Source organism: Globicephala melas, chromosome 12, assembly GCF_963455315.2.
Source record: "Globicephala melas chromosome 12, mGloMel1.2, whole genome shotgun sequence".
NCBI classification, from domain to species: domain Eukaryota; kingdom Metazoa; phylum Chordata; class Mammalia; order Artiodactyla; family Delphinidae; genus Globicephala; species Globicephala melas.
In genome coordinates, this window is record NC_083325.1 from 51,947,010 (window position 1) to 51,971,400 (window position 24,391).

General features: G+C 56.9%; 1 protein-coding gene across 6 annotated transcripts in view; it reads right to left on the bottom strand.

The window, feature by feature from the left end:
• TTC7A (tetratricopeptide repeat domain 7A) overlaps window positions 1-24,391 on the bottom strand; it is a 121,654-nt gene that overhangs the window by 40,559 nt on the left and 56,704 nt on the right. For all 6 annotated transcript variants that reach the window (XM_030857743.3, XM_060309131.2, XM_060309130.2 and 3 more), the window contains 6 exons: window positions 17,641-17,778; window positions 15,781-15,864; window positions 11,933-12,037; window positions 3,221-3,338; window positions 1,676-1,733; window positions 416-488 (listed from right to left, as the gene is read on the bottom strand). In XM_030857743.3, coding sequence (XP_030713603.1) covers window positions 416-488; window positions 1,676-1,733; window positions 3,221-3,338; window positions 11,933-12,037; window positions 15,781-15,864; window positions 17,641-17,778 — 576 coding nt within the window. The remainder of the gene's footprint in view (window positions 1-415; window positions 489-1,675; window positions 1,734-3,220; window positions 3,339-11,932; window positions 12,038-15,780; window positions 15,865-17,640; window positions 17,779-24,391) is intronic.

Here is a 24,391-nt window from a genome sequence, read left to right on the forward strand (position 1 = left end):
GGCGTCCACAGGGTCAGAGGAAAGCTCTGCGTCACACAGAAACAGCTCCACGTGCCAATCACTCTACTCTAGACCCCTGGGGAAAGCTCAACAGAAGGTGAGGACACAAGCAAATGTTTACTGTGGTCACCTGTCAACTTCTCAGGAGACGGACACACTGTAGGAGGAGTGAGGGCAGAGAATAACCCCTTCCTGTGCGCCCACCGTGGGCCAGGGGCTTTACCACGTTAGCTGACTTAATCCTTACTAGGGCCCTCTGAGGTGGAGTATGAAGGTGCTGACATAGCAGACAAGGAAACAGAGGCTCAGAGAGGTCAAGTCACTTGCAGAGGGTCACACAGCCGATAAAGGCAGTGGAGCCAGGAGAAGATCAGCAGCCCCCAGAGAACTGGGTGTTAGAATTGTGAGGACTCACCTGGCGGACGAGGGCCAGCTGCAGGGAGACATAGAGGATGACCTGGGGGTCATCAGGCGCCAGCTGCTGGGCTCTGTATGGGGCAAGGGAGCAGCAAGTCAGCCATCAACGTCGACAACCAGTGTGTGACGTGGGTCTCCAGCGTGCCCGCCCCTGTGCTGGGTGCTGCAGGGCCCAATGTTGGAGATTCTGCCTGGGCCCGCTTTGGAGGGTGCCCCGCGGGAGACCATGGCTGGGGCAGAAAGCCCACGGGCAGCCCAAGGCAGGGGCAGTGGGTGCCGAGAGAGCTGGCTCTGGCTGAGGTGGGGGCCGTCTGGGAGGACAGGACTGCTGGGTGGGGGAAGCCCTCTCCTCCGGGCAGCTGTTGACCCGGCTGTGGCCTGGTACAGAGCCTGGAGTCTGCCCTCTCCACCGCACGACAGAAGGGAACGGTTCCCGGAGGATGTGGGGCTGAGATGGCCTCTCTGGGCAAGAAGCGCTGGGAATGAAGAGCCAGCGGGGGAGGGAAGGAGATGTCCCCTGATCCTGGGAGTTCAGAGGGGGTTTGCCAGGATGGGCCTCTCCTTCCTCCCTGGGCTTGAGAACAGCCTGCCCCAGAGGGGAGTTCCCAGGAAGCTGGCATGAGGAGTCCAGGGCAGGCCCCTACCCAGCAGCCGCCATCCGTGCTCTGAGGGACAAAGACACACGGGGCTCATGGGGAAGAGCCCTGCGATGGGCCAGAGGAAGGAAGGGGAGGGGTGCTCAGGTGGGTGCCCGGGCTGTGGTGGAGAGGGGACTCAGCCAGGATGGGCCTGGAGAGGGAGGAAGGGCTGCTGCTGGGGGAGGGGCTTCTCTGCCGCCCCCTCCCTCCCTTCCTCCCTCCTGGACTCTGGGCTCCCAGGAAATCTCTGTGAGGACCTGGGGTAGGGCTCCTCACAGCCCTCAGGTTGCAGAGGGGCTGGGAGGAGGCAAACACTCTTTCTGAGTCCCTGCTATACTTGTAGGTCACTGTGCAAGGTGCTTTCCTGCTATAGCTCGCGTCCCCTGAGCTCAGGGGGACGGGAGCTGAGCCTGGGGGGAGCTCTACTCATGTGGAAGGGCTCAACCCGCCCACCCAACCCCAAAGGCCTGTCCCTGCTTCCTGTGTGAGCTCTCAGAGCCTCGGTCAGCTGGTCAACAACATGGGGACAGAAACCTTTGCTCTGTCTACACCAGAAGGTCTCCTAAGAGAACAGGAGAAGGAGTCCCCTCGAGCAACGCTGCCAGTCGGGCCTCCCTCACCTCTCCAGCGTCTGCAGTGCCTTCCGGTGCAATTCATCTTGCTTGGATTTCAGAGTCGCTGCAGGAGACAGGATGGAGACGAAGCCATGAGGGGGTGCTGGAGGGGGGCCGACCCAGCTCTGTCCCACCCAGGGCACAGAGCTCTGCGGGGAGAGGCCCCCCCGGGACCCCATCCGGCAAATGCTTGCACTCAAGCAGCTCCAGAATGGTGCCACCGTCTGCCCTGGTTACTGGGGGAAGGGGGGCAGGTGTCGCCCTGGTCCTAGCCTCCTGGCATGATTCTTGACACAACAGATCCTTGTACTCCTTTGCCTTCCTTGCCACCTGGGCCACCCTGACCCTTCCAAAGGCCCAAGCCTCTAGGGAAAAGTTACCACCTCTGTCCTGGCCACATGCCTCCCTGGGCTTCCTTACTGATGAGGCTTCTTCTTTTCTACCAATTTCAACAAATTTCAAGTGGACGATTCCATGGCATTAAGTACGTTCGCCATGTCGTGCCACCATCACCACCATCCGTCTCCAGATCTTTCTTATCGCCCCTAACAGACTGTCTGTACCCACTGAACACCAACTCCCCTCCCACTAGGCCACCAGAAACCTCTATTGTACTTTCCCCATGAGGCTTCTTGATTTAACCCAAACCGGGCACCCTTCTGGTAAATTAAATCATCTTTAAGTAGGGGAGCACAGGCATTCGAAGCCTTAGCAGCACACTGAACCCCTGGGAAGCTTTAAAATGACTGTTGTCAGCCTCCAACCAGACCAGGTCAAGATGCTGCTGGCATGGATGGGTGTCAGGGGTCCCCGGCTTATAAAGCAGCCCTGCTTCTAGAGGATTAAAGGCACATGGAGGGTCTCTGGACTCTGACTGAGGGACTGATGACTCCCTCACTGGACCAGTGTGGAGGGATCCCAGGGTTCCTTATCAGAGCCTCACCGATACCTTGAAGACACTGACTACTGTCACTCAAGAACGAGCGGCTGGCACGGCACCAGGATCTCACCCCTCTTCCTGCCCTCGTCTTGCCAGCGCCAGCTGTTCTTACCTCTCGTTGTGCGGGGCCTCTGAAGCCTGCTCCCGGGGGCGCCGCCTGAATAGGCGGTGTGGGTTGGAGCTGATTACTATTCCGGGTTTGGTCTGGGTGGGGGCCTATCACTCCCTTTCCCTCAAGCTGCAAGGATACAGAAGTAGGTGGCTGCCGATCCCTAGGGGAACACACGGCTGAGCTGGCGGGGTTGGGGATGGAACACCAGACTCCAGGCGGCAAACCCACGCACCAAGCACAAGTATTCAGCAAATGGCCTGCTGCATACCCAGCTCTATGCCATGCACTGGGGGCATTTAAAAGACCCCAGAAGATGACAGTGGTGCTGACGGTAAAGGTGAACCAGAAAGAAGACACTGTGCGGGCAAGGGCCGGTGGCACATCACAGACGGCAAGCGTCACAGGAGTTCCAGGGGCAGCGGTCCGCGTGGGCTGTGCCGGGGGGCAAGTAGGAGGCCTGAGTCACCCCGAGCAGAGGCTCCTAGGCCCCAGCACTCACCGTCGGTGGCCTGCAGGCTGTAGGTGAGACCCAGTGCCAGGTAGCCCTTGGAGAGGAACTCCCCGGCTTCCTCTCCGAGCTGAATCACCATCATGGCGAAGTGCTGCGCCTCCTTCAGCTGCAAAGGGGAGAGGCGCAGGTCACCGCGGAGGGCCGCCATTCATAGTCGCCAGCCCGGGACCCTCAGAACTGCAATTCCTTGCGCCCGACCACAAAGGCCAGGCGCCTTCCTGAGGCCACACAGTCACTGAATGGAAGGAGAGCTGTTTCTTCCACAAGCACCAACCTGGACCTTTTCCCCCACCCAGAGGCCTTGTGCTCAAGATCACGGGACGCCACCTCTCACAGGGAAAGCTTCCCTTGCTCCAAGGATCCCAGCTCCCCGACAGCTGCTCTGCTGAGAGCCTGGACCCAGGAGCAGGCCAGTCTGTGCCAGCTCCTTTCCTCACTCTGCCCGTGTCCGTCTCTGCCCCGCTCGGCAGAGAGAGGGAAGCAGGAGCGGGGGGCAGGCAGGGCTTGGGGACTGGGCCTCCGGGACACCGCCAACCCTGCAGAGCGGGCAGGCCACCACGCTGGCTCCGGCTGTGGGCTTGCTCCCTGACACCGGGAGCTCTAACTTTTCAGGCCTGGGGTTGTGTTTGTCCTGAGAGCAGGAGGGACTGTTCCAGTTGGAAAGGGACCAGCTGGCTCAGGTCACGTGTGCGCACATCACACACAATGTGTGACATGGAGAGAGGGGCACGCAGGCAGCCCTCTGGGGCACCCACGGCAGGCAGGCCTGTTGGGAGGCCGGGAACAGCTGGGGGCCTCAGCTGTGCCCACTCAGGGCCCACAGGCCTCCCAGAGGTCTCCTCCCTCCTACCCACCCAGGGATGGCATCTGCCCGTGTGCCTGCTGTAGCAGTGTCACCAAGAACAACGGGTACCGCCCTCACCAAGGGGCTGAATGATTCATGCCCACAGCCCCACTGCTGCCCAGGTGTCAGGGCTCCCTTACGTGGAACATCTCCCCTTCCCCATCCGGAGGGGCCCACAAAGTGAAGCTGGGTTCTGGCACCCCAGCCAGTGAGCCCGCACTCTGCTCCCGTCCCTGCTCAGGCACACCCCACCCAGCAGGAGAGGGACAGTTCTGTGCATCTTGTGGCCTGACCACTGGCCACAGCTGGGGGCACTGGTGGACTCTCCCTCCTTGGAGTATGAGGGGACCCTGAGATAGAGGCCATTAGCCGTGGGGAGGCGAGTTGGGCTGAGTTCACCATTTGGGCACAGCCATGGTGCGCTATGTGCAGGAAAAAGGCTGATGGAGCAGAGAACCCACTGAACAGAGGGGATAAAAAACCTCAAACTACAAGAGAGGCAGAGCAGGTGAGGTGACAGCCCAGAGGGAGATGGTGGAAGGGGGGCTGGATCCCAGCGGCCTGGCCACCATCCCTGACAAATGGCGACAATGGCAGCTCTCTACCCCCCTGTGGTAGGGCTCAAGCTGCCGGCCTGGGTAGTGGGCCACCTCCAGGTGGGTGGGCTGGTCACCGAAAGGACATGGGAGTCTGGGGAGCTGGGCCTGTAACACCATCAGGCCTGAGGACTTGGGCTTCGGGGGAGGCAGAAGCTCAGTAAACCCCACAGCTGCCTGCTGCCCAGTGTCCGCTGGCCGGGTGGACCCAAGTCTGTAGATGCGGAGATCTGTCCCCTGGAGCACGTGGCCCAGCAGGACTCAGGAGAGCCGCGGGGCCCTGAAGTCGGAGCCAGGCTGAGTGAAAAGCACAGGACAAGCCTCGCGACACAGGCTCGGCCCAACAGACACGGGGCCTTGAGCAAGTCACTTCAGTTCTACGTCCCAAAGGGCCTTACCTGCAAAATGGGGAGCTGGACCCCCTCCCACAATGTAACTACTCCTCCCTACAAACCTCCACGGAGGCTTCTGCAGCACCAGGCTCTATGCTGGGCCTGGCTGGGGAGGCCCAGTGACACGGGGGCAGGATGCCCAGATGAGCACGCACGGAATCCCTAAGGAGGGAGAGACCCCACAGGACAAGGTGGCTCTTCATTAAGGCTCCACTGTATGGTGCTGGCCTGGGGCCATGGGAGCTCCCCAGGAGCAGGCAACCTCCTGGCTGGGGTTGTCCAAGGAGGCCTCATGGCAGGGGGCGGGCAGGAGGCACCAAGGGAAGGGCAAGTGAGCAACAGCATCTTGCCTCCTTGTTAATATCCCTACTGCTGGCGCAGCTGGTCTCCCACACTGTCTCTAGGCATCATTATGCCCCATTCAAACAGGAGCGAGCTTTTTTATAAACCACCAAGTACGAATTATAAACAGAATTCAGAAACCTCCTGCACTCCACGTGTGTACACTCTTCTCACGGCCATGTCCTTCCTCAGCAAATGCCAGCTTCTACCTCCGGCAGCCCAGGTACAGAGGGTGCCAGGAACAAAGCTCGGCAATTACTGGCAAACAGGGAAAAATTCCTCTCCAGTTTATACATATCATATCCCGGATTAACAAAGCTCACCCTCCTTTAGCTTTAAAAAGTGACAACGTACATCCTTAGCTTGTCCAACTTGTGGTCCCCTCTGACCCCAGGTTAGTAGCTGTCCTTGGCCAGTACTTGCAGCCTTGCCCACATAGTTTAAAATGGTCTTCAGGTGTGGTGTCAGCATCTGTCTCAAATCAAACCCACAAGGCTTCCGTGGACCCTTTTCTTACATGGCCGACACCATTTTGATTTCTCTTACCTACCACAAAACAGTTTTTTGCATGTGGAGTCATGGGATTATGAACAAAAAGAAGTATCATCAATTCTCTTAAATGTGATAATATACGATATGATATCATACAGTATTAACAGATTTATACATGGGTGCTCTAACTAGCTAGCAAAAGGGAAAAAGTCACATCAAAAATCAACAAAAAACCCCAATATGTATTTCAAATATAAAATATATATTAAAAATATAAATACATAATGCACAATTCCTGTTCATCTAAGACAGCAGGGGGAATCCTAAAGCCCTTGAAAATATGGTTTTGCCACCTTTGTTCTGAAGTATGATAATCCCACCTAAATCCAGAGTCAGCACCATGTCCATGGGTAAATTTTCCATGCAGAGAGCAGGACGGCCTAGCAGCTTAGAACACAAGCTCTGGGGCCAGGCTTCCTGGGCTCAAACCCTGGCGTGGCTATTTACCGTGTGACCTTGGGCAAGTCACTTCACTTTGCTGTGCCTCCGTTCCCTCTTCTGTAAAATGAGGATAACGGGCGTGTGTCTCACAGGGTTGCGGGGAGGACTGAATGAGATAAAGACACAATGAATGCTCAGAACGGTGCCTGAATAAACATAAACTACTATTATTATTATTGTTTGTGATTTTAGATCTATAGTTAATCTTCCAGAATTTTTTTTAAGTCTCAGCCTCACGCATGTGGTGAGTGCCATTTGAATAGAGCCCCTGTCGCCTAAAGCTACACGAGCTCACTGACAAATTAGGAGGTGGCATCAAAGACCCTCCTGGAATCCAGAGAGGGGCCACCACTGTCTGCCTTTTGTCTCTGGCCTGACCCTTCGTCTCAGATAAGCAGCAACTCTACACGAGGACAGTGGAGTCTCCCTGTGCAGTCAGCTGCGCCAGGTCGGTCAACATCTCTGTCCCGTGGTCTGGGATACACATACGTGTAACCACCCACCCATCCTGTCACAATACTCACCTCTACTGTGGGTAATACACTCGGATATTTTCTATGCTATTCTGTGATTGTCTATTTCTTTTTTGAAAAAGTTCTATTTCACAGTCCACTAATGGGTCTCAACCTACAGTGTGAAAAGTAAATGGCTGACTGATCCACCCAGCGCCTGCCCATCTACAACCACCCAGCCGTCTAGCACCTCACCTGCCCTTTCCAATCTCCATATACTTCCTCCTGTGGCCTCCAAAGTTAACAGCTAATGGCTCTGGAGTTGTGCTGCTGCTTCTGCAAGATTTGCTCGGGTTACAGCACTGGGACCTCCTTGCTCATCAAAATACTTCCAGGGTGAGGGGTTTCCAAAACTTTCAACCATTCTCCTCCTACACCGCTTTTTAATACCTCCTTTCCTGTGGAGGCCATGTAACTTTGTCACAAAACCCACGCGGAGATCCTTTCTCTCTTCCTCCCTTGCAATTCTAGAGCAGCTGGGTGCCCACCTGGCGTGTCACAGCACGGCAGCCACTTGATGGAATGGGTGTCTTACAGCTTAGGTTCTGAGGCACAGGGTGCTTAGGGGACCTATCCAAGGTCACCCGGCTGGTAAGTGAGAAAACTGAATTTCCAACCCAGGTCTTCTGAGTCTACGTTTGGATCTTTCTGAGCTGCCTGATTCATGGCTGCCCTCTGTGGGTCTTCATTTTTCTCCTCTCTGTCCCTTTGGGAAAAGGACGCATCGAAGGATGTAATGTTTTGACGCTTTGCTTTTGCTTTCTGTAAGTACGGAAAGCATTCCCACACCTTTCCAAGTTCCTGCATCTCTCCAGTTCTCCTCATTTGGTCCCCACACAGATAGGCTCCTGGCCTGTACACTCTGCTCCGGCTCAGGCTGCCCGGTTCATCTTGCAGTGGGCCAAAGAGCTTGCACCCCTGGAATCTTCACCTCTTCTTCCCTCCCTGGGAACCAGAGAAAGGTCATTTCTGAGCCCCCAGAGCTCTGCTTAAACAGCACCTCCAGTTTCTCCTTAGTTGCTTCCCATAGGATCCAGGACCTGTTGTTATCTGCTCTACTGAAAATGCACTTTTTTCTTCCTGGAAGGAACAGGTACTCTTCCTAATTTCCACAAGCTCGTGGCAGGAGAGCTGGCATTCTTTCTGGCCTCCTGAACACTTAATCCATCTTCCTGGCCCTCCCCATCCCTGAATCTCAAAAATGAAGGCAAAAACACAAAGGCACATCCTTCCTGAGAGTCCGCTACAGGGATGGCTGCCATTTACCAGGTACCTCCCACATGCTATATAAGAGGGACACTGCTCAGCTCTGATAGTCAGAGCCACCCTGTAACAGTGGATGTGACTGTTTCCAGGTTACTGATGAGGCACAGAAAGGGTAACTGACTCACCCAAAGTCACACAGCTAGGAATCTGAACCCTATCCTCTCAGCCTCCAAAGCCTGCACTCCTTCCACCATCCCATCCCACCCCCTTAGGGGAAGAGGCCGAGGGACAGCACCGCAGACCTTTCCAAAGATGAGCATGGCCTGCTTTTCCATTCCACAACCTCCTCTCCTTCTGTGTGTGACACACAGGCACACCCCCATCTCCTGTCCTCCTAGAAAGGTTTTAACTTTTTTAATTAAATGAATTTGAACTAATTGTGTTTGGAGGGATGTGAAAAAATATTTACAGCTCCCTTTTCTCCTGCCCCAAATAACTGGCTGGGGACCCCGGCAAGATGCTGGTCATGCTGAGGCAGGGGGCTGCCCCACTGCTGTCACTGGGTCAGAGCCTGGGACGCCCTCCCCCACTGAGGCAAGCCTCAGGCTAAGCAGCGGGGCCAGTGCTCTCAAACCCAGGGCAGCCGGCATGGGACAATGCCGGCACCTCTGCCCAGGCCCCTCCTCACCTGCCCTCACCCAGGGGCAACCTTGATCTCAGACCCAGACCCAGTCTGGAGCATCCTACGCTGGCTCTGGGCATAAGGACAGGACGCGGGGACAGCAGGTGCTCCACCTCTGGGCACACGGCCACCTGGTCCGCTTTCACCCAGCACAACTCGTTTTTCCAGTGTCCCAGTTTCAGCCTCCCTTCCTGCAACCCGGGCCAAACTGTTTATCCCCAGATCTCGGGCCCCAGCTCATGGGGCTTGGCTGGGCAATGGCCGGGCCTGCTGGGGGCTGAGGTGAGCCAGGACAGCTGTGAAGGCAGGAGGCGGAGGTGGCATCGGTCGCCTTGCAGGATCTGTGCCCCGTTATAAAGCACCAGCACCCCTCTGCCCTCCCGTCAGACCCATTCTTCCTGCTCTCGGCCCTGAGGACAGAGAGTGCTGGGCTGCCCCTCTCCTGGCCGCCTAGGAGAACAGGCTGCCCTGGGCCACCTACAGCCTGCTCTCAGCCCAGCACCAACCCAGGGAGCCAGGGAGAACCGTGAGCCAGATGTAGACCTCCCACACCTGTCCCTCGTGGACTGCTGAAGCAGGTGTTATTCTGTATTTCTGAACACCTACTATGTGCAGGGTTCTTTGTGGGAGAGAAGGGCTGAGGGTGTGAGAAACAGTAAGTGAAGAAGCTCTCCGTTTAGATAGAAAGGCAAGTACCAAACAAGGCAGAATTCCTTGACAAGTGACTGTGCTCACTGGCAAGTAGGATTCATCCAGTAAGCACTAGGCATTAACTCTGGGCTAGGGTTTCAAGAAAGAAGAGAGCGAGTTCCTGCCTTCAAGAAACACACACGCAGCAAAAAATGCAATGCCTTGTGCTAAGTGTCCAAGGCAGGTAGGGAGGCACAGGAGGTTTTGTTCAGGGCAGGGAAGGCTGCCTGGAGCCCAGCCCCAGCCCTCCAGCAGGACCACGCTCTAGCCTGTACCCGAGTTGAACCCTGGCTCAAACCAGCCCCCAAACCCAAATAAACTTCTCCGCTGAGGTTAAACAACTCACCCTCCTCCCCGATTCTGAGGTCCAGTCTGCATGTTTAAGTTTCCTTTCTGGCTTTTCTATTTATGTTGTCATTGATTACTTTGCTCCTAACTCATCTGTTTTCAATTTGGACTGATTGGATCCTAATTTTATTACCATGTAATCTGAATGCACATAATCACTGTAATTATGCTGCTGAGGGAAACAGCTCCTCCGCTGCGGAAAGACCTACATGTAGGGTTTCCCAGCAAGGGCGGCCATTGGCTGGGTGGACCCACAGCCAACTCAGAGCTGGCAGCCCTTGGGAGCACAGAAGCCCTCCCCGCCCCGCTCCTGGCAAGGCGGGTATTTGGGCTTCATCCCAGGGATGCACTTGAGGCCCCTCTCAGGAGCCCTGGGAACACACAGGGGTGTGAGCCACGGGTCAGCGAGCCCACCCTCCGGCTCACGCCACCACCCACTGCTGCAATGCGCTCAGACTGGGTCCCCACTCTGCCGGCACCCACATCTCAACGGCACCCTACCCTCTGGGGTGTAAGCGCTAATAGTCTCCCTAAAAACACTTGGGGGACGAGTTTCCCCACTAATCATGCGGCTGAGGAAAGCAAGCTGTGATGGAAGGGCCCGCCGCTGGCCCACCTCGGAGCCCAGTCCATGGCCTCCTCCTCCTGGAAGCCTCCCTGACCTGTCCAGCCCTCTCCATACTTTATGTCATTTACGCCACATATGAGGAACAGTGAAACTCTTACCCACCTCATCCCGAAGCCTCTTCCAAATGCCTAGAGCCTATTATAGATCAGTCTTATAGAAAAACATCATAAAGCCTGGGGCCAAAGCCATGCTCTTCCCTCCCCCATCATCCACAGTCGTTTGGGGCCAAGGCAGGGCCATGTGTGCATATCATACATGGGGACCTGAGGACCAGGGAACAGAGGGAAAGGCGCTGCTTCCTCCCCCCTCCACCAATCGTGCGAGGGAGTCAGTCCCTGCAGCACAGGGGGGATGAGGCCCGCTGGGCCGTGAGGCAGGGACCTCTCGGAGAGGGTCCTCAGGATACCTGGCGGAGTCTCCCTCCCCAGGACTGGAGGAGCTGGAGAGGCTGCTAATTCTGAAGTGCCTGCTGTAGGCACCTGGAGCCTGGCCCCTTTGCCTTGGAACAAGCTGGGCACCCGACAGCGAGGGTAGGCTGGGGTGTCACGACATCAGGAAGGGGAGGACCATGTATGGGAGAAGCTCCCGCTTTGGGAGACGCTGGGCCAGTGAAGGAACGGGGCTTATTTAGCCTGAAGAGAGGAGATGTGGGTGGGGCTGACAGCCAACACATGGGAGAGATGCTGCACTGTTCTATGTCACTCAAGAGGGTGGAAATAGGACCTCCCCTGACATCAGGAGGCTGATGTGGACCTGAGGAAGCCAGGAATGTAGGCAAGGGAGCTCCCAGCGAGAGGAGACAGCCGTGCAGAGGCCCTGCTGCTAGACCCCCCAGGCTGGGAGCAGCAGCTGGGAGCCTGGCGGAGGGAGCACCAAGGCGAGGCCTGGGGCTCTGGGTTCCTGGCCCAGGGCTCTTTGCTCACTCCCCCTGCTGACCTCCTCCAGGGAAAGTGCTGCTGGCCAGAGGGCACACGTTGAGCTCATCTTTAGTTCAGCCGCCTCAGCAGAGCGGTAAGCAGGGAGCTGAGCACAAGGCAGGGACCAGGGGGCTGGAGCCCAGAGGAAGGAAGGGGCTGACAGAGAGGCCACCTTCCCATTGGCCAGGAGCTGGTTCTGACTCCAAATGGTGCGTTGGCCCAGGTAACTCCAAGGTCCTGCCCACTGCCCCTGCTGCTGGGCAGGCGGGGGGCACCCCAACTTTTGACTCCACATTTGGCTCCCTGGAGACATTCAAGGCTGAACCACAAACCTGACACCATCCTGAGTTGGGGATGGAGGCTGGAGTTTTCTCAGAAGCCATGCTCCACCCCCCTCTCCCCTCCAGGCCTGCCCGCCTCGAAGCTCCCCACGCTCCCCGACCCCTTACACACACAGCGAGGTGCCCACACGATCACCTGGCGCCCACCTGCCACCATCCTCCCACAGGAAGCCGCCAGGACCTGGGCCCTGAGCCCGTAGCTCACTCACCCAGTGCAGGGACCCTATGCAGAGCTTGGCGGCCATCAGGGGCACCGTGGGGTCCGAGGGCCGCAGCTTCACGCACTCCCGCAGCAGCGACACGGCATAGGATGACTGCAGGAGAAAGGGTGGGCAACACAGTCACTCGCAGCCCTGGGCTGTGGCAGACTGGGTGCCTCATGCCCACAGTGGGGGCAGCTCCCAAACAGCCAGCCCCGGCTCTGCACCCTGTTCCTCCCAAGCCAGGAAGAGGTCCAGCGGGAGGAGCGCAGGCGGTGGTGGCAGGCAAGTCCCCCTCCCCGGGTCTCAGTTTCCTCATCTGGAGAATGAAGGCTGTGACCCTTGCCCAGAAGTGATGTGATAAGAGCTAAGGTGAGAACAGAGGGAAGCTCTTCAAAATGAATTCAAATGTGAACCACAGAAATTTTAGAGGTAGAAGGAATTCTCTCAGACCCCTGAGTTCAACACCCTCAGTTTATAGGTGGCAAGATGAGGATGAGCCCACATGGGGACTGGAGGCAGGACCAGTGGTGGGGAGTGCGGGGAACATAAAGGCCGGCAGAGAAGCAGCAGGAGAGAAGCCGTGGGGATGGGGCCACACTAGACGTGCTGAGGATGGCTAAGTGCGGAAGGTCTGCAAAACCCAGCTCACGGGCCAAATCTGGCCCTCTGCCTGCTTTTGTTAATAAAGTTTTATTGGAACTTGGCCACGTCCATTCATGTGGATATTGCCTATGGCTGCTTTTGTGACGCAAAGGCAGAGTGGAGTAGTTCCCAGACAGACTGTTTGGCCCGCAAAGTCAAAAATGTTTACTCTCTGACGCTTTACAGAAAGTGTGCTGACCCCTGTTCTAACTGCTTTATAAATATGAAGTCATTTGCTTTTCACAGCTCTATGAGGTAGGTAGCTATGTCCCTATTTACAGATGAGGAAACTGAAATGCAGAGAAGTTAAATAGTGTGTTTGAAGCCACACTGCCCCTAAGTGGCTGAGCTGGGGTTTGAGCAGTCTGGCTCTAAGCTTGTAACCACTGCCCTATGCTGCCTCTGTGGTGACTACCTTGGCCAGAGAGGAGGCCTCTCTCTCCCTGCTCTACACGCACGCACGCGCGCGCGCGCGCGCGCGAGTGTAACTACAATTCCCACAAGCTGGGCCCTGCAGTGGGCCTAGCTCCCTGCCGTTAGTTAGCTCTCATCCTCCCCAGGCCCCGCTGGGGAAATGGGGGATCTAGAGGACTCTCCTGTCCACAGCACAGTGTGGAGACTGGCTGATGGAGACCTGGGGCCCCACTGGTCTGTGTCCACTCCGGACCCCTGCCTTTCTCTAGCTCCCTTTCCCTTCCCCCCTGAGAAAGGAGAGCTTTTCTCAGCCCCAAGCATGGGGCTGGGGGATGTGGGGTCACTGCATGGAGGGGGAAGAGACCATGGCTCTTGCCTGTCAGGTGCCCACAGAAAGGCTGGGGAGAGACGACAAAGTCCCCACCACACTGCTCTCTCATGAAAGAAGAGGCTATGAGACCAAGAGGGTGTTAGCATATGACCGGCTGGGAGGCTGCGGGGGAGGGAGGTGCCTGGGCTGGGGCGAGGGAGGCCGGTGAGGGACTCTGCAAGAGCTACCAGGCCATCCCCCTCTCCGGAGACCCCCTCCCGTGAAGGTCGCTCCCAGCTCCCTCAGCACGGCCCCCTCTGCCCACACACTCCAGCAGGCCTGCCCCCCCCCCCCCCCGGCTGCTGACCTCTGCATCCCTGAAACACAGCCTTCTCTAACCCTGACCCTCCACGTCCCACCCCTACCCAGACCACAAAACACTGCTATTTAAGGAGCCATCTGAGGACTCCACAGTCGGAGCTGCGGGCTCTTTTTTTGTCATTCTGGTTACCTAGCAACGCAGTCACTGTGATTGCCGAGGAGACCGAGAAGAGTGACCTAAATCATGCCGTGGGACTCCTCCTCTCTTCCTGCAGGTGGAGGTGCCAGATATATTGATATCCACTCAGCCTCACCTTCTGCGCACAATCGCAGGTGCAGAACCTTGATTCCCACCTTAGGCTCTTGACAAAGGCGAGGTCTGGCCACGCTTCCGAGGGCTGCCTGAGCCAACCCGGCAGACTGATCCAGTGCGCGGGGTTCCTGAGGGGCGGCGGGGTGGAGAGTGCGCTTCCAGAACAATCTCCTGCTGCACTGAATGCAGGGGCGGGTGTAACCCAGCCTGTGGGGCCTCACGCATGAGGAGCTCACTGATCACCCCAACCTCCTGCCTGTAAGACCATTCTCGTATCCACCTTGCTGGTCTGGGCACCAGCTCCCCGGATCTTGGGGTGTGCCAGGGGTATGCCAGGCTGCATCTGGACCTCTCTGAGCCTGGCTCTTCTCAGTAAGGAGGTTGAAGACCCTGTAACGTGACACCTTTTCCTGAGACTGGGGGGGCTTTCAGGAGCACCCCCAGAAATTAAAGATAACTTCTGAGCACAGTGCACTCTTCTCAGGAGGGGTCACCACTTTCCTCAGCATCTCCAAGGGGTCCATGACCCACAGAAGGGTGAGAACCTGGCCCTGGGCCTCTTGGACCATACTCACTATTACAAGACTAGAGGCTCCTTCTCTGTTCCCTGGAGGTGGGAAGAAGCTGTCGCAACCCACTGCAAGCTGTCTGCCCAGGCTCCACACGAGCTCCAGCACCTCGCCACCCCGAGGGCCTCGCCCTGTCTGTGTTCTGAACTCTGAGCCTCGACGAGACCCTGCGGAGTGCAGAGCCAGGGTACGTCATGTCATGACTTCAGGATGTTCGGGGAGGTGGCCCGTGTGATGGGGGAAGGGGAAGAGGTTTGGGAAGACAAATGCCTGGCAAGGGAAGTCGGGTGCAGAGAAGGCTCCCACTTGATTCTTGGCTTCACCTCTCTGGGCCCTTCCCACCTGTCAGGCTGCAGCACCTGCCCTTCTTGCCCTTTCCTGCCAGGACCTGGCCACCCTCCATTCATGGAGGAGCGGCTGGCAAGGCCGGGAGGGCCCTCCTCAGAGATGGCTGCGGGGCTAGAAATGGCAGGTGGCGCGGTCGGAGCGGGACGGGGGGCAGGGAGGAATCCCCTCAGCCCCACAAATGGGCTCCGGGTGTTACAGCTCTTGGAACCATCTGCGAGCTCATGCCTCCTCACTTCCTGCCTTCGTAGCATCCTCGGCCCCAACACCCTCAGCGCCCAGCTCCGGAAAGGTTTTCCTTTCATGTCACTGCTGAGAATAGCGGCTTACGTAAGTGTGATTCTCATGGGAGGGAAAACCAGTGGGTGCTGGGGCAGAGCTTGGCGGGTGGAGAGCAAATGCAGCTCTGGAAACTGGAATAAGGTCAGCCCCGCGCTGAGCAGGGTTCCTCCTGACCACCCCCGGCCACGTCCTCCTCTCCTCGAAGCGCTCCCTCCACACTCCCTCCTAGGCGAGTTCCGGATGTCCTTTCCTGATGCCACGCCCCATCCTGGGCAGGAAGAGAGCTGCGGCCCAAATGGAACAACGTTCCCCTCCCCTGGAACCCATGTCCATGCCTGCCTCAGGCAGTCACACCAACCAACTCACAGGCGGAAATGCTACGATGCCCCAGGCGTGCACATATACTCGGAGAAAAGAATCCACAGACACACCTGCCTACCTGGCACGGCCGTAACTCACAGGCAGGCACCAGATTCACACAGGGGTCTGTGTGGGACCCTTCTTGCCCCTCATTCCCTGGAGATTAAAATCAGCTGCTGGACAATATTTCTGAATCACTGCCCCGCCCTCCGCCCACCTCTGGGAAGGACTAGAGGAGAGCAGACCACCTCCCCCGCCAAGGGTGAGTGTACAACCCCCAGCGCACCCTGGGTCTTACCTTCCCACAAGCCACCATGGACAGGGCCACTTGGTACCAAAGGTGAAATTCTCCAAATGCAAACTTCATGGCTCGCTCCAGGCACTGGGGAGAGGGAGACGGTCAGTACTTCCCCTCCAGGGGTCCTTCCCACACCAGCCCACCCCATACCCTTCCAGGGGAATCTCTGCCCAAGTCGCTTCCCGCAGGAGGTCGCCAGAGCTCACACTTGGTTCCTGTCAGAAAACTCCAGGGGTAACCTGTCTCTGCCACTCGCATGCTGTGTGACCTTGTGCAAGTTTCTCACCCTCTCTGGCCCTCGGTTCCCACCTCCAGATCATGTGAACACCTCACAAGGGCGATGGTGAAAACCAAATGAGATTGGTTAAAGTGCTTTCAAAATGTAAACATCAAATAAAAATAATAACAGCTGACGATTCTTCTTACTATTGTGCCTGGCACCATACTCAGCTTTCTACGTGTATTAACTCATTTACTCTTCCCAACAACCCAGTGAAGCGGGTTCTCTAATTACCCCCCACTTCACAGATGAAGCAGCTGAAGCTCAGTAAACGACTTGCCACAGTCATAGGGCCGGTCGGTGGCAGACGTACCGACTCTAAAGCCCATGCATAAAACGCTGCCCAAATGTACACGCTTCCTTCTGCTCTTCTCTACGACCACCGAGAAAAACCGTCTGTTCCCTGGCCACTCTGATCCTGGGCCACTCCAAGTCAGACGCTGCCTGTGAGATCTGACAGTCACCATCAGAAGTGGTTCCAGGTGACAGAGGCAGAAGCCAGCATTCGAGGCCAGGATTCACTGTGTGGCCGTGGTCAGGCAGGTGGGGGACAGAGGTGAGGGGTACAGGACCACACAGCAGGTACTTTCAGAGCTTGGTGGCCTGGGTCCCCCCGTGCTGGCTCAACTACACTCCCTGCACCATCCTGGGCAGAAACCCACCTCTCTGGGCCTCGCCTTCCTCACTGGTGAACTTGAGAGACCGCTTATCCCACCACGTTAAAGAAGGTATCTTCTGGAAGCACCTCGCACGGTGCCTCGGTATGAGTAAGGGCTCAGCAGGCGTGCCCGCCCCTCCTCTCGGGAGCCCTCCCAAACACGTGCAAAGAGAAGGCCACCTGTACAAGGGGCCGAGGGCCCCCATGCCACCCTTGATCCCAGCCTGGATCTGAAAGCTCAAAGAAGCGCGCAAGCCATTCGCACTGTGGGGAGGGGGCAGGAGAGAGCGGCAGCTCTGTGCTCCTGGTCCCCACATCCTGGAGAGGGACCACCCTCTGGGCCCAGCCCATGGAGCACTGCCCCGGCAGTGTCTGCCCAGTACAGTGGGCGTGCTCCAGGCTCCCGACCACACCCAGCTCAGAACCCTGCCAGGACAGGTAGTCACAGAACACCAGCATCACCTCTGCGGGAAACTGAGGGGTGCATAACTTTCCTCCTGTGCTTCTCTATACAACACCATGCGTTCTTTCACAAGAAAAAACACATGAAAATATCTGTAAAACGGGGCTTCCCTGGTGGCGCAGCGGTTGAGAGTCCGCCTGCCGATGCAGGGGACACGGGTTTGTGCCCCGGTCCGGGATCCCGCATGGGGCGGAGTGGCTGGGCCCGTGAGCCATGGCCGCTGAGGCTGCGCGTCCGGAGCCTGTGCTCCGCAAGGGGAGAGGCCACAGCAGTGAGAGGCCCGCGTACAACAACAACAACAAAAAAAAAAATCTGTAAAACAAACAAACAAAAACCACCCTGCCAGTGAAGGGCAGCCCTCTCCGGCACTGGAAATAAGACAGTCCCCAGCTGGGTCTCCCAAGAACAGAGCTGTACCCCTTGGTGGAGGCAGGGGAGGGGCAGCGGAGGAGGCTGTACCTCGGAGAGCATGACGTACTGGCCCCTCCTGCCCAGCGTGATGCTCAGGAGGTCGTAGATGGCCGCAGCGTTCCGCAGGCTCACTGCCCGGTCCTCCTCCTGCTCCGGTGCCCGGCTCAGCACCACATCCCGAGTGGCCTGTGGGGAGACACGGTTTAGGAAAGAGCAAGGACAGAAAATGAGCAGGTGCCTGTCCCCACAGGGGCCCTGCCTCTGAGGCCCAGTGACCGTCGCCCTTTCGCCACTGACCCAGGCCACACTCCTAGAACCAGCCAGAGCCTTTCCCCACGCCCAGGACAGAGAGCAAACCCTCCACCCACAGCCCGGGCTGGGGTGAGACGGCAGTCCTGAGGGCCCGTGCTCCTGAACTTCAGTGTTTTATTCTGCACACAGTCAAATCTACAGAAAAGCCACAAGAACAGTACCACAGCAGTAAACCCAATTGTTAACACTGACCACACTGGCTTTGTCTCTCTAATAATAATAATAGTAGCAGTAATAGTAGTAGTAGTAGTAGTCCGTTAAGGCAACTTGGCCCTTCACCCCTAAAGAAAAGAGGACAGTCTTTCTATAACCACAACAGAAATGCCAAATTCAGGAAGTGGAACACCGTTATTCCTATTCTCTAATACCAGCTCATATCCAGATTTCGCCGCCTGTCCCACTGATGGCCTTTCTGGTAGAGTCATCGTGCCAGGATCCAACCCAGGATTGGTGCCATGTTTCTCGTGCCCCCTTTCATGGGAAGAGTCCTGCAGCCCTTGCCTGGCTCCAGGATACTGGCATTATTGAGGATACAGGCCAGCTGTTCTGGGGGACAGCTCCTTGTGTGTGTGTAACCGTCCACTCACAGAAAGAGCTTCAGATAGCATCTGGAACTGACTAGATCAGATGGGCGGCTCTGCAGCTGGACTCACAGGACGGGCGTTTGGGCTGTGGCCCCTCTGTGCCCCCTTCTCTTCCTCTGCAGGCCCCCCAAGTCCCTCTGATAAGGAACCTCATACCTCCTTCCTATCACACCTGCGTCCAGCCCAGACCTATCCCTGACTCCTTCTGACTACGGAACCCTCTCTCTGTCCCTCCTCAAAACCCGGGGTCTCTGTGCTGGGCATGTGGCCCTCAGGAGTCCAGCAGCTCAGAGCTGCCTGGGCGGGGCGGGGTTTGCTGCTCAGGGAGGGGAGGGGCGAGGGGAAACGTGCTTTAGGAGTGGGCGATTCTGTACGATCTGAAGGGGGGAACTCTATCACCCCATCAGGGTGAAATCTCCCCATCAGGAACTGGGGACCCTTGTTCTGTGGCCTGTGGTCCCACCCTCTCTTGTACACTCACACCCTGGGGACAGCACTCAGGCTCGAGAGTAGCTAAACAGGAGTCACGGGGACCCCCCGCAGGGTGGGGACCAGGCTGGGGATGCTCTGGGCCCCCCATGTCTCCTACACACAGACACACACACACACTGAGGGCTGTGCCTGAGCTGAAGCGAAGCTGGGTTCTGGCCAGACGCCCCCACTGGCTGCTCCCAGCATCCTCCCCTCTCCTGCCTCTTCTCCCCTCTGCCAAAGGGGTCTCTTCCCAGCATCCCCCTCCGTCTGTAGAAGAGGCTGAACCCCCTTCCATGAGTTGGGACCCGCCCTCCTCTACTTCCCCACAAAGGACTGCAGATCCAAGAACTTGGCCTTTTTGACAGAATAAAAGGGACCTGCTGACTCCTAAAACCCAGATCCCCACTGGTCAGGTTCAAACAATGCTTCAACAGGTGGTCCTCACAACCTTCTTCCGGGCAGGACTACTATCCCCTCCTCCAGGTCAGGGGCTGAGGCTCCCCAGGGTGGTGACTGCAGAGGCAGAAGCTCAACGGCCTTTAGACTGTAGGCTCTGGACGTGTCCTACCGTGCAGGCCTGAAGCACATTCCCACAGAGGCTTCTGGAAACCAAAATACCTGTAAGACCCAAGGACGCGACTCACCCGGGGGGGCATTTCAGTAAGGCAGGCCAGGGGCCAGGGGTCCTGATGGCTGCCCTTCTAGGTACAATAGGCAAGGGCTGCCCACCGCCCTGACGGGCGTGGACCTGCCCCAGGAAAGGGTGCCGGGGATGCCAGGTATCCCCAGAAAGGCTGAGCACCAGTGCCAGCCTGGTAAACAAGAGCTGACGGTCAGGTGCCAAAGGGTTAAGGGAGAGGAATGGAGAGGGAAAGGGCCAGAGAAATCCCCCTCCTTCCTGGTGATATCCACCCACACAGGCAGCAACAGGAAGAGAGAAGAGATTCTAAGGAGAGCCACGGCAGGAACTATTACAGTGAGAAGCACAAAACTCGCTCTGCGCCTGGCCGTGGACCTCCCCACTCCTCCACCTCCAGCAACGCCCCAGCTCTCGCCGCCCTGGGTGGGCCCCGGAGAGGCGGCCCCCACCAGGCAGCAATGGGGGTGGGGTCGGGGGCAGGAGGTCAGGGAATGAGAGGATGGGAGACACGGTCCCTGCACTCAGGGAGGGGCTCTGGAAACGGGACGCAGCCGCAGTACACAACGAACACAGTGAGCGGATCTGACCTAGAACTCTGGTGGGAGAGAGAGGTCCTGATGGAAGGCTGCCTGCAGGACACATCCAGGATCGGGGACCCACCCATGCAGACTAGTCTCATGCAGGGGATGGTGAGCAGTGAGCTCTGGTCGCCCTATCTGTGCGCAGCCCCTGCCAAGTCCCACCTCCCAACTCCCCCACTTTCTGTGGCTGCCATGAGACGCTGCCCACCTGGCCAGCTTCTCTCCACTAGCTCCCAAGTCCTTCCCTGCAGCTCCCTCTCCTAACCGAGGCCCATCTTTGTTCCGTCTGTCAATGTGGATGCCTTTTGGCTCCTCAAACTCAATTCAAGGATCCCTTCCTTCTGCCACTGTCCCCGACTTATCTCAGCAGGCAAGGCTGCCCACCCCCCCATCCTCTCCCAACCCTGGGAACACACCCGGGCCCCTGCACACCCCACTGGCTCATGGGTTTTCGGGGCAGGGATGCATCTCGCTCATCTCGAGCCTCCCAGCCCCAGCACAGGCCTGCACACAGCACTCTCAAGTGACATTAGAAAGAGAAGGATCTCTGGGCCTGGTGTGGAAACTTCCTCCTGTTGCCCTAGACCTTGACCTTTAAGAGAACAGCGTCTCTGAATGTGTGTGCCTGGTGGGAGGGAGGCATGAATTTCCAGCTCTGGGCAAGCATTAGGTCGGCAGGACAGGAACAGAAGAGGGGCTCACAGCAGCATCTCCTCTGCCTGGGGACCGCCCCCCAACACACAGACAGTGGGGAAGGCATCTTCTCGGGGGTCCTCAGGACTTGGCATTTGTGCCAAGAGGAAAGCGTGGGTCCCCAAAGGAAAGCCAAAAGCAGAAGTTTGCCGAGTGGTTGCTGTGGCTTCGGGGCAGGGCTGCAGTGAAATGCTCCAGTGCTTGCAGGGCAGCTGGGCAGCATGTGTACGTAACCATGCAACAGGGTGGGGTGGGGAGAACTGGGGCAGAAAAAAAAGAAGCCTCGAGGGGGCTGGCAACAGGGTAGGAATTCACGCGCAGCTCAGGGGCCAGAGCAGGCCTCAGTGCACAGGGCCTCAGACCCTCTGGGGACTTCAAGTCCCCACCCAGGGCACCCCAGGTGTCCCATTCCCTCCGCTGCTGCACTCACCTCCCGCAGGCCACACAGTGCTCCCAGCTCCACCAGCAGCCTGCCTTTAACTAGTCCCAGTCACACTCTTTCCCTTCCACCATTTAAATGTCCTCACATGGAAATCCTCCGATCAGATGCAGTGAGAGACATGAATCGTGCAGAAACTAAATGGTCTTCTCAACACCATACTCCTTACTGGTTTGGGGATAATGGCAGGCTATTTTCCTCTGTTTTCCCCTGCAAAACCCCCAGGTACCCCACCTCTGGGGGTGCCCTGCTCTTATTTAATCCATGCATTTAATCCCAGGCAGGGCTCAGCAGCTGTCCCTGAGACAAGCTCCTAGCCTTGGACCCTCTGCTGTCCTCCCAGGGGCAGTCTCCCCAGACTAAGGGACGTTCACCCCAGGCCTCCAGCAGGTCAGAAGAGGAAAAGCCAAAGAAACGTGGTCCTCCCCACCCCACCATCATCCAGTGTGACCCACTTGTGGTCTTTGGACACGTATCCATGAAGCAAATACGGGGCCACAAGGGCATCGCCATTCCCCGAGGTGGGGGCAGCCCACGTGACACCTCAGGCAAGATGGTTCTTGCTCAAACAGCCATCCCTCATGTGTGTGCCATGCATTTTAGGAACTGAATTATCCCTGCCATGATCTCACAGTAACCCCACAGAGGGGCAGGATGAAACTGCTGATGCCCCCTTTGCAGGCAGGGAAACTGAGCCCCAGAGGGTGTACTAACGTGTGCGGGGTCTCCAGGAATTAAGGCTGAACCTCCGATAGCCAGTCCAGGATGGCTTCTGCTGCCCTGAGCACCTGCTGTCTTGTGGGCTCCTCTGCCAGCCCTGGTCCCCACCCTCTGCTGGCTGCAGGGCCACAGACAGCACTGACCTTCACTTCGCCCAGTCCTGTTTCTCCTTTGAGCCTGGACACAAGCAGGGTAGAAGAAGGAAAGGAAACTAACTTGTAGAGCACTTTGTAAGTGGTATCTCATAATACTGACAACAACCATCTCCTGTTCTACTGTCCTATTTTACAGATGAGAAAACTGAGGCCCAGAGAGACCAGGAAGGCTCCTCAAGGCATACATATAGGGGGTTTAGGACCCAGATTAGAGCCTAGACATTCTGACTTCACCCCTGGCTCTTCTCCTGCCTCCAGGTGCTTCCAAGGAAGTGTCCACTAGCCCCGCCCATGCCATCAGAGGCCCTCAGATGTCTCTGCTTAGGGAAGCACCAAAGCAAAACACAGGCTGGACTTTCTCAGTCAGGCCTCAGGTGCTGCTTCTCTGCAGAGAACAAGCTCCTTGGACCACGTCAGCCCTGTTCTCAGGGACAACCTCTCTGCTGGCCAAGGACCCAGCCTCAGGGCCCACTGCTCACCTCCAGCAATCGCCCCAGAAAGGAGTCTCCTGGTGCCAGTCTGCCTGGCCCCTGCCCCTCCTCCCTGGAGGATGCTGTCCCGTTCTGCTCGTGCTGTCACCCGCACCGGCAGCCATCATCACCACCGGCTCTCGAGCCGCCAGTCCACAGAGCTAAGGAATAACATGCTCTGTGCCGTGTCCCATCTACACGGCGGCCCCAGCCAGGCCCCCGCCAGCCCACGCTCCTGCGCATCGGGCTCCTACAGCAGAAATCTTCCTGCCAACGAGGGCGCGAGGCTCTCCCACCTCCACTGCTCCGAGGGTTCTGAGCTGGCAGCATTAACAGACCCTTTCCGCTTGCAGCCTGCAGCACAGCAGGGCCTCACGTCAGAGCAAACCAGGCGCCAGAAGCTGGAACTATCTGTGCTCATCTGCTGAGACCCGAATGGAATCAAGCCCGAGAAGCGTTTTTGTTTTGTTTTGTTTTTTTAACCAAACAGTATATCCTCAAACCAATTTTTCTCCCAACCAGACCTGAATCTAAATGTTTTCTAAAATTAATGACTCAGAACCAGGTAGTCATCAGGATAAGACGAATACATGTTCAACACCCACAATGTACCAGGCAGCTTCGTGCTCATTTTCTTACTTCATCCACCCAATGCCTGCAAGAGAGACCTTATTAGCCCCATTTTACAGAAAACTGAGGATCAGGGAGGTAAGAGACTTGCCCAGGCTGCACAGGTTGTGAACGGCCAATTCAAGACGCAAGTCGCTGGGGGCCTGATGTTGGGCACGGATGGCAGTTCGTTTGTTAACCTGCAGGATCCCAGGCCCCAGGGGCTTACCCCCCCATCCTCTCTCAACCCAAGCCTCTGTGTCCTTTCAGCTCCCCAAAGCCTGACACCGGCAGAAGCTTCTCCCCCAGCTGAACGGAACTGGGGCTCGAGGATTCAGTTTGCTCTAACACATATTTTTATGCCTTAGATCAAGATTTGAGAAATGGCAGAGTCCTGTACCTCCTGGTTACCCAACTGAGAAAATCAGGCTGATTTTGACACATGGTTCTTTCAACCACTAGTCAGAAAGAGAAAAACAAATACCGTATGCTAACACATATATATAGAATCTAAAAAAAAAAAAAAAAAAAAAAAGTTTTTGAAGAACCTAAGGGCCGGACAGGACTAAAGACACAGATGTAGAGAATGGACTTGAGGACATGGGGAGGGGGAAGGGTAAGCTGGGACAAAGTGAGAGAATGGCATGGACATATATACACTACCAAACGTAAAACTGATAGCTAGTGGGAAGCAGCCGCATAGCACAGTGAGATGAGCTTGGTGCTTTGTGACCACCTAGAGGGGTGGGATAGGGAGGGTGGGAGGGAGACGCAAGAGGGAGGGCATATGGGGATGTATGTATACGTATAGCTGATACACTGTTATACAGCAGAAACTAACACACCATTGTGGAGCAATTATATTCCAATAAAGGTGTTAAAAAAAAAACAACTAGAATATGCATTTGAGGTTCAGCAGACTGAGATAATTCCTTCTGATCTGGGGACCAGGATTTCCTCCGTGTCCCCAGACACATGTTCCACTGGGTAGGAAGACTCCTGGGACGAGCGCTGTGATTTAACTATTCCTCATTCTACCCCCGGTGCTGGGCACAGCTCAGCACACTGTCGCTGCTCAAGCAAGACTGGATGGTGGAGAGATGAGTAGGTAGGTGGGTGGGT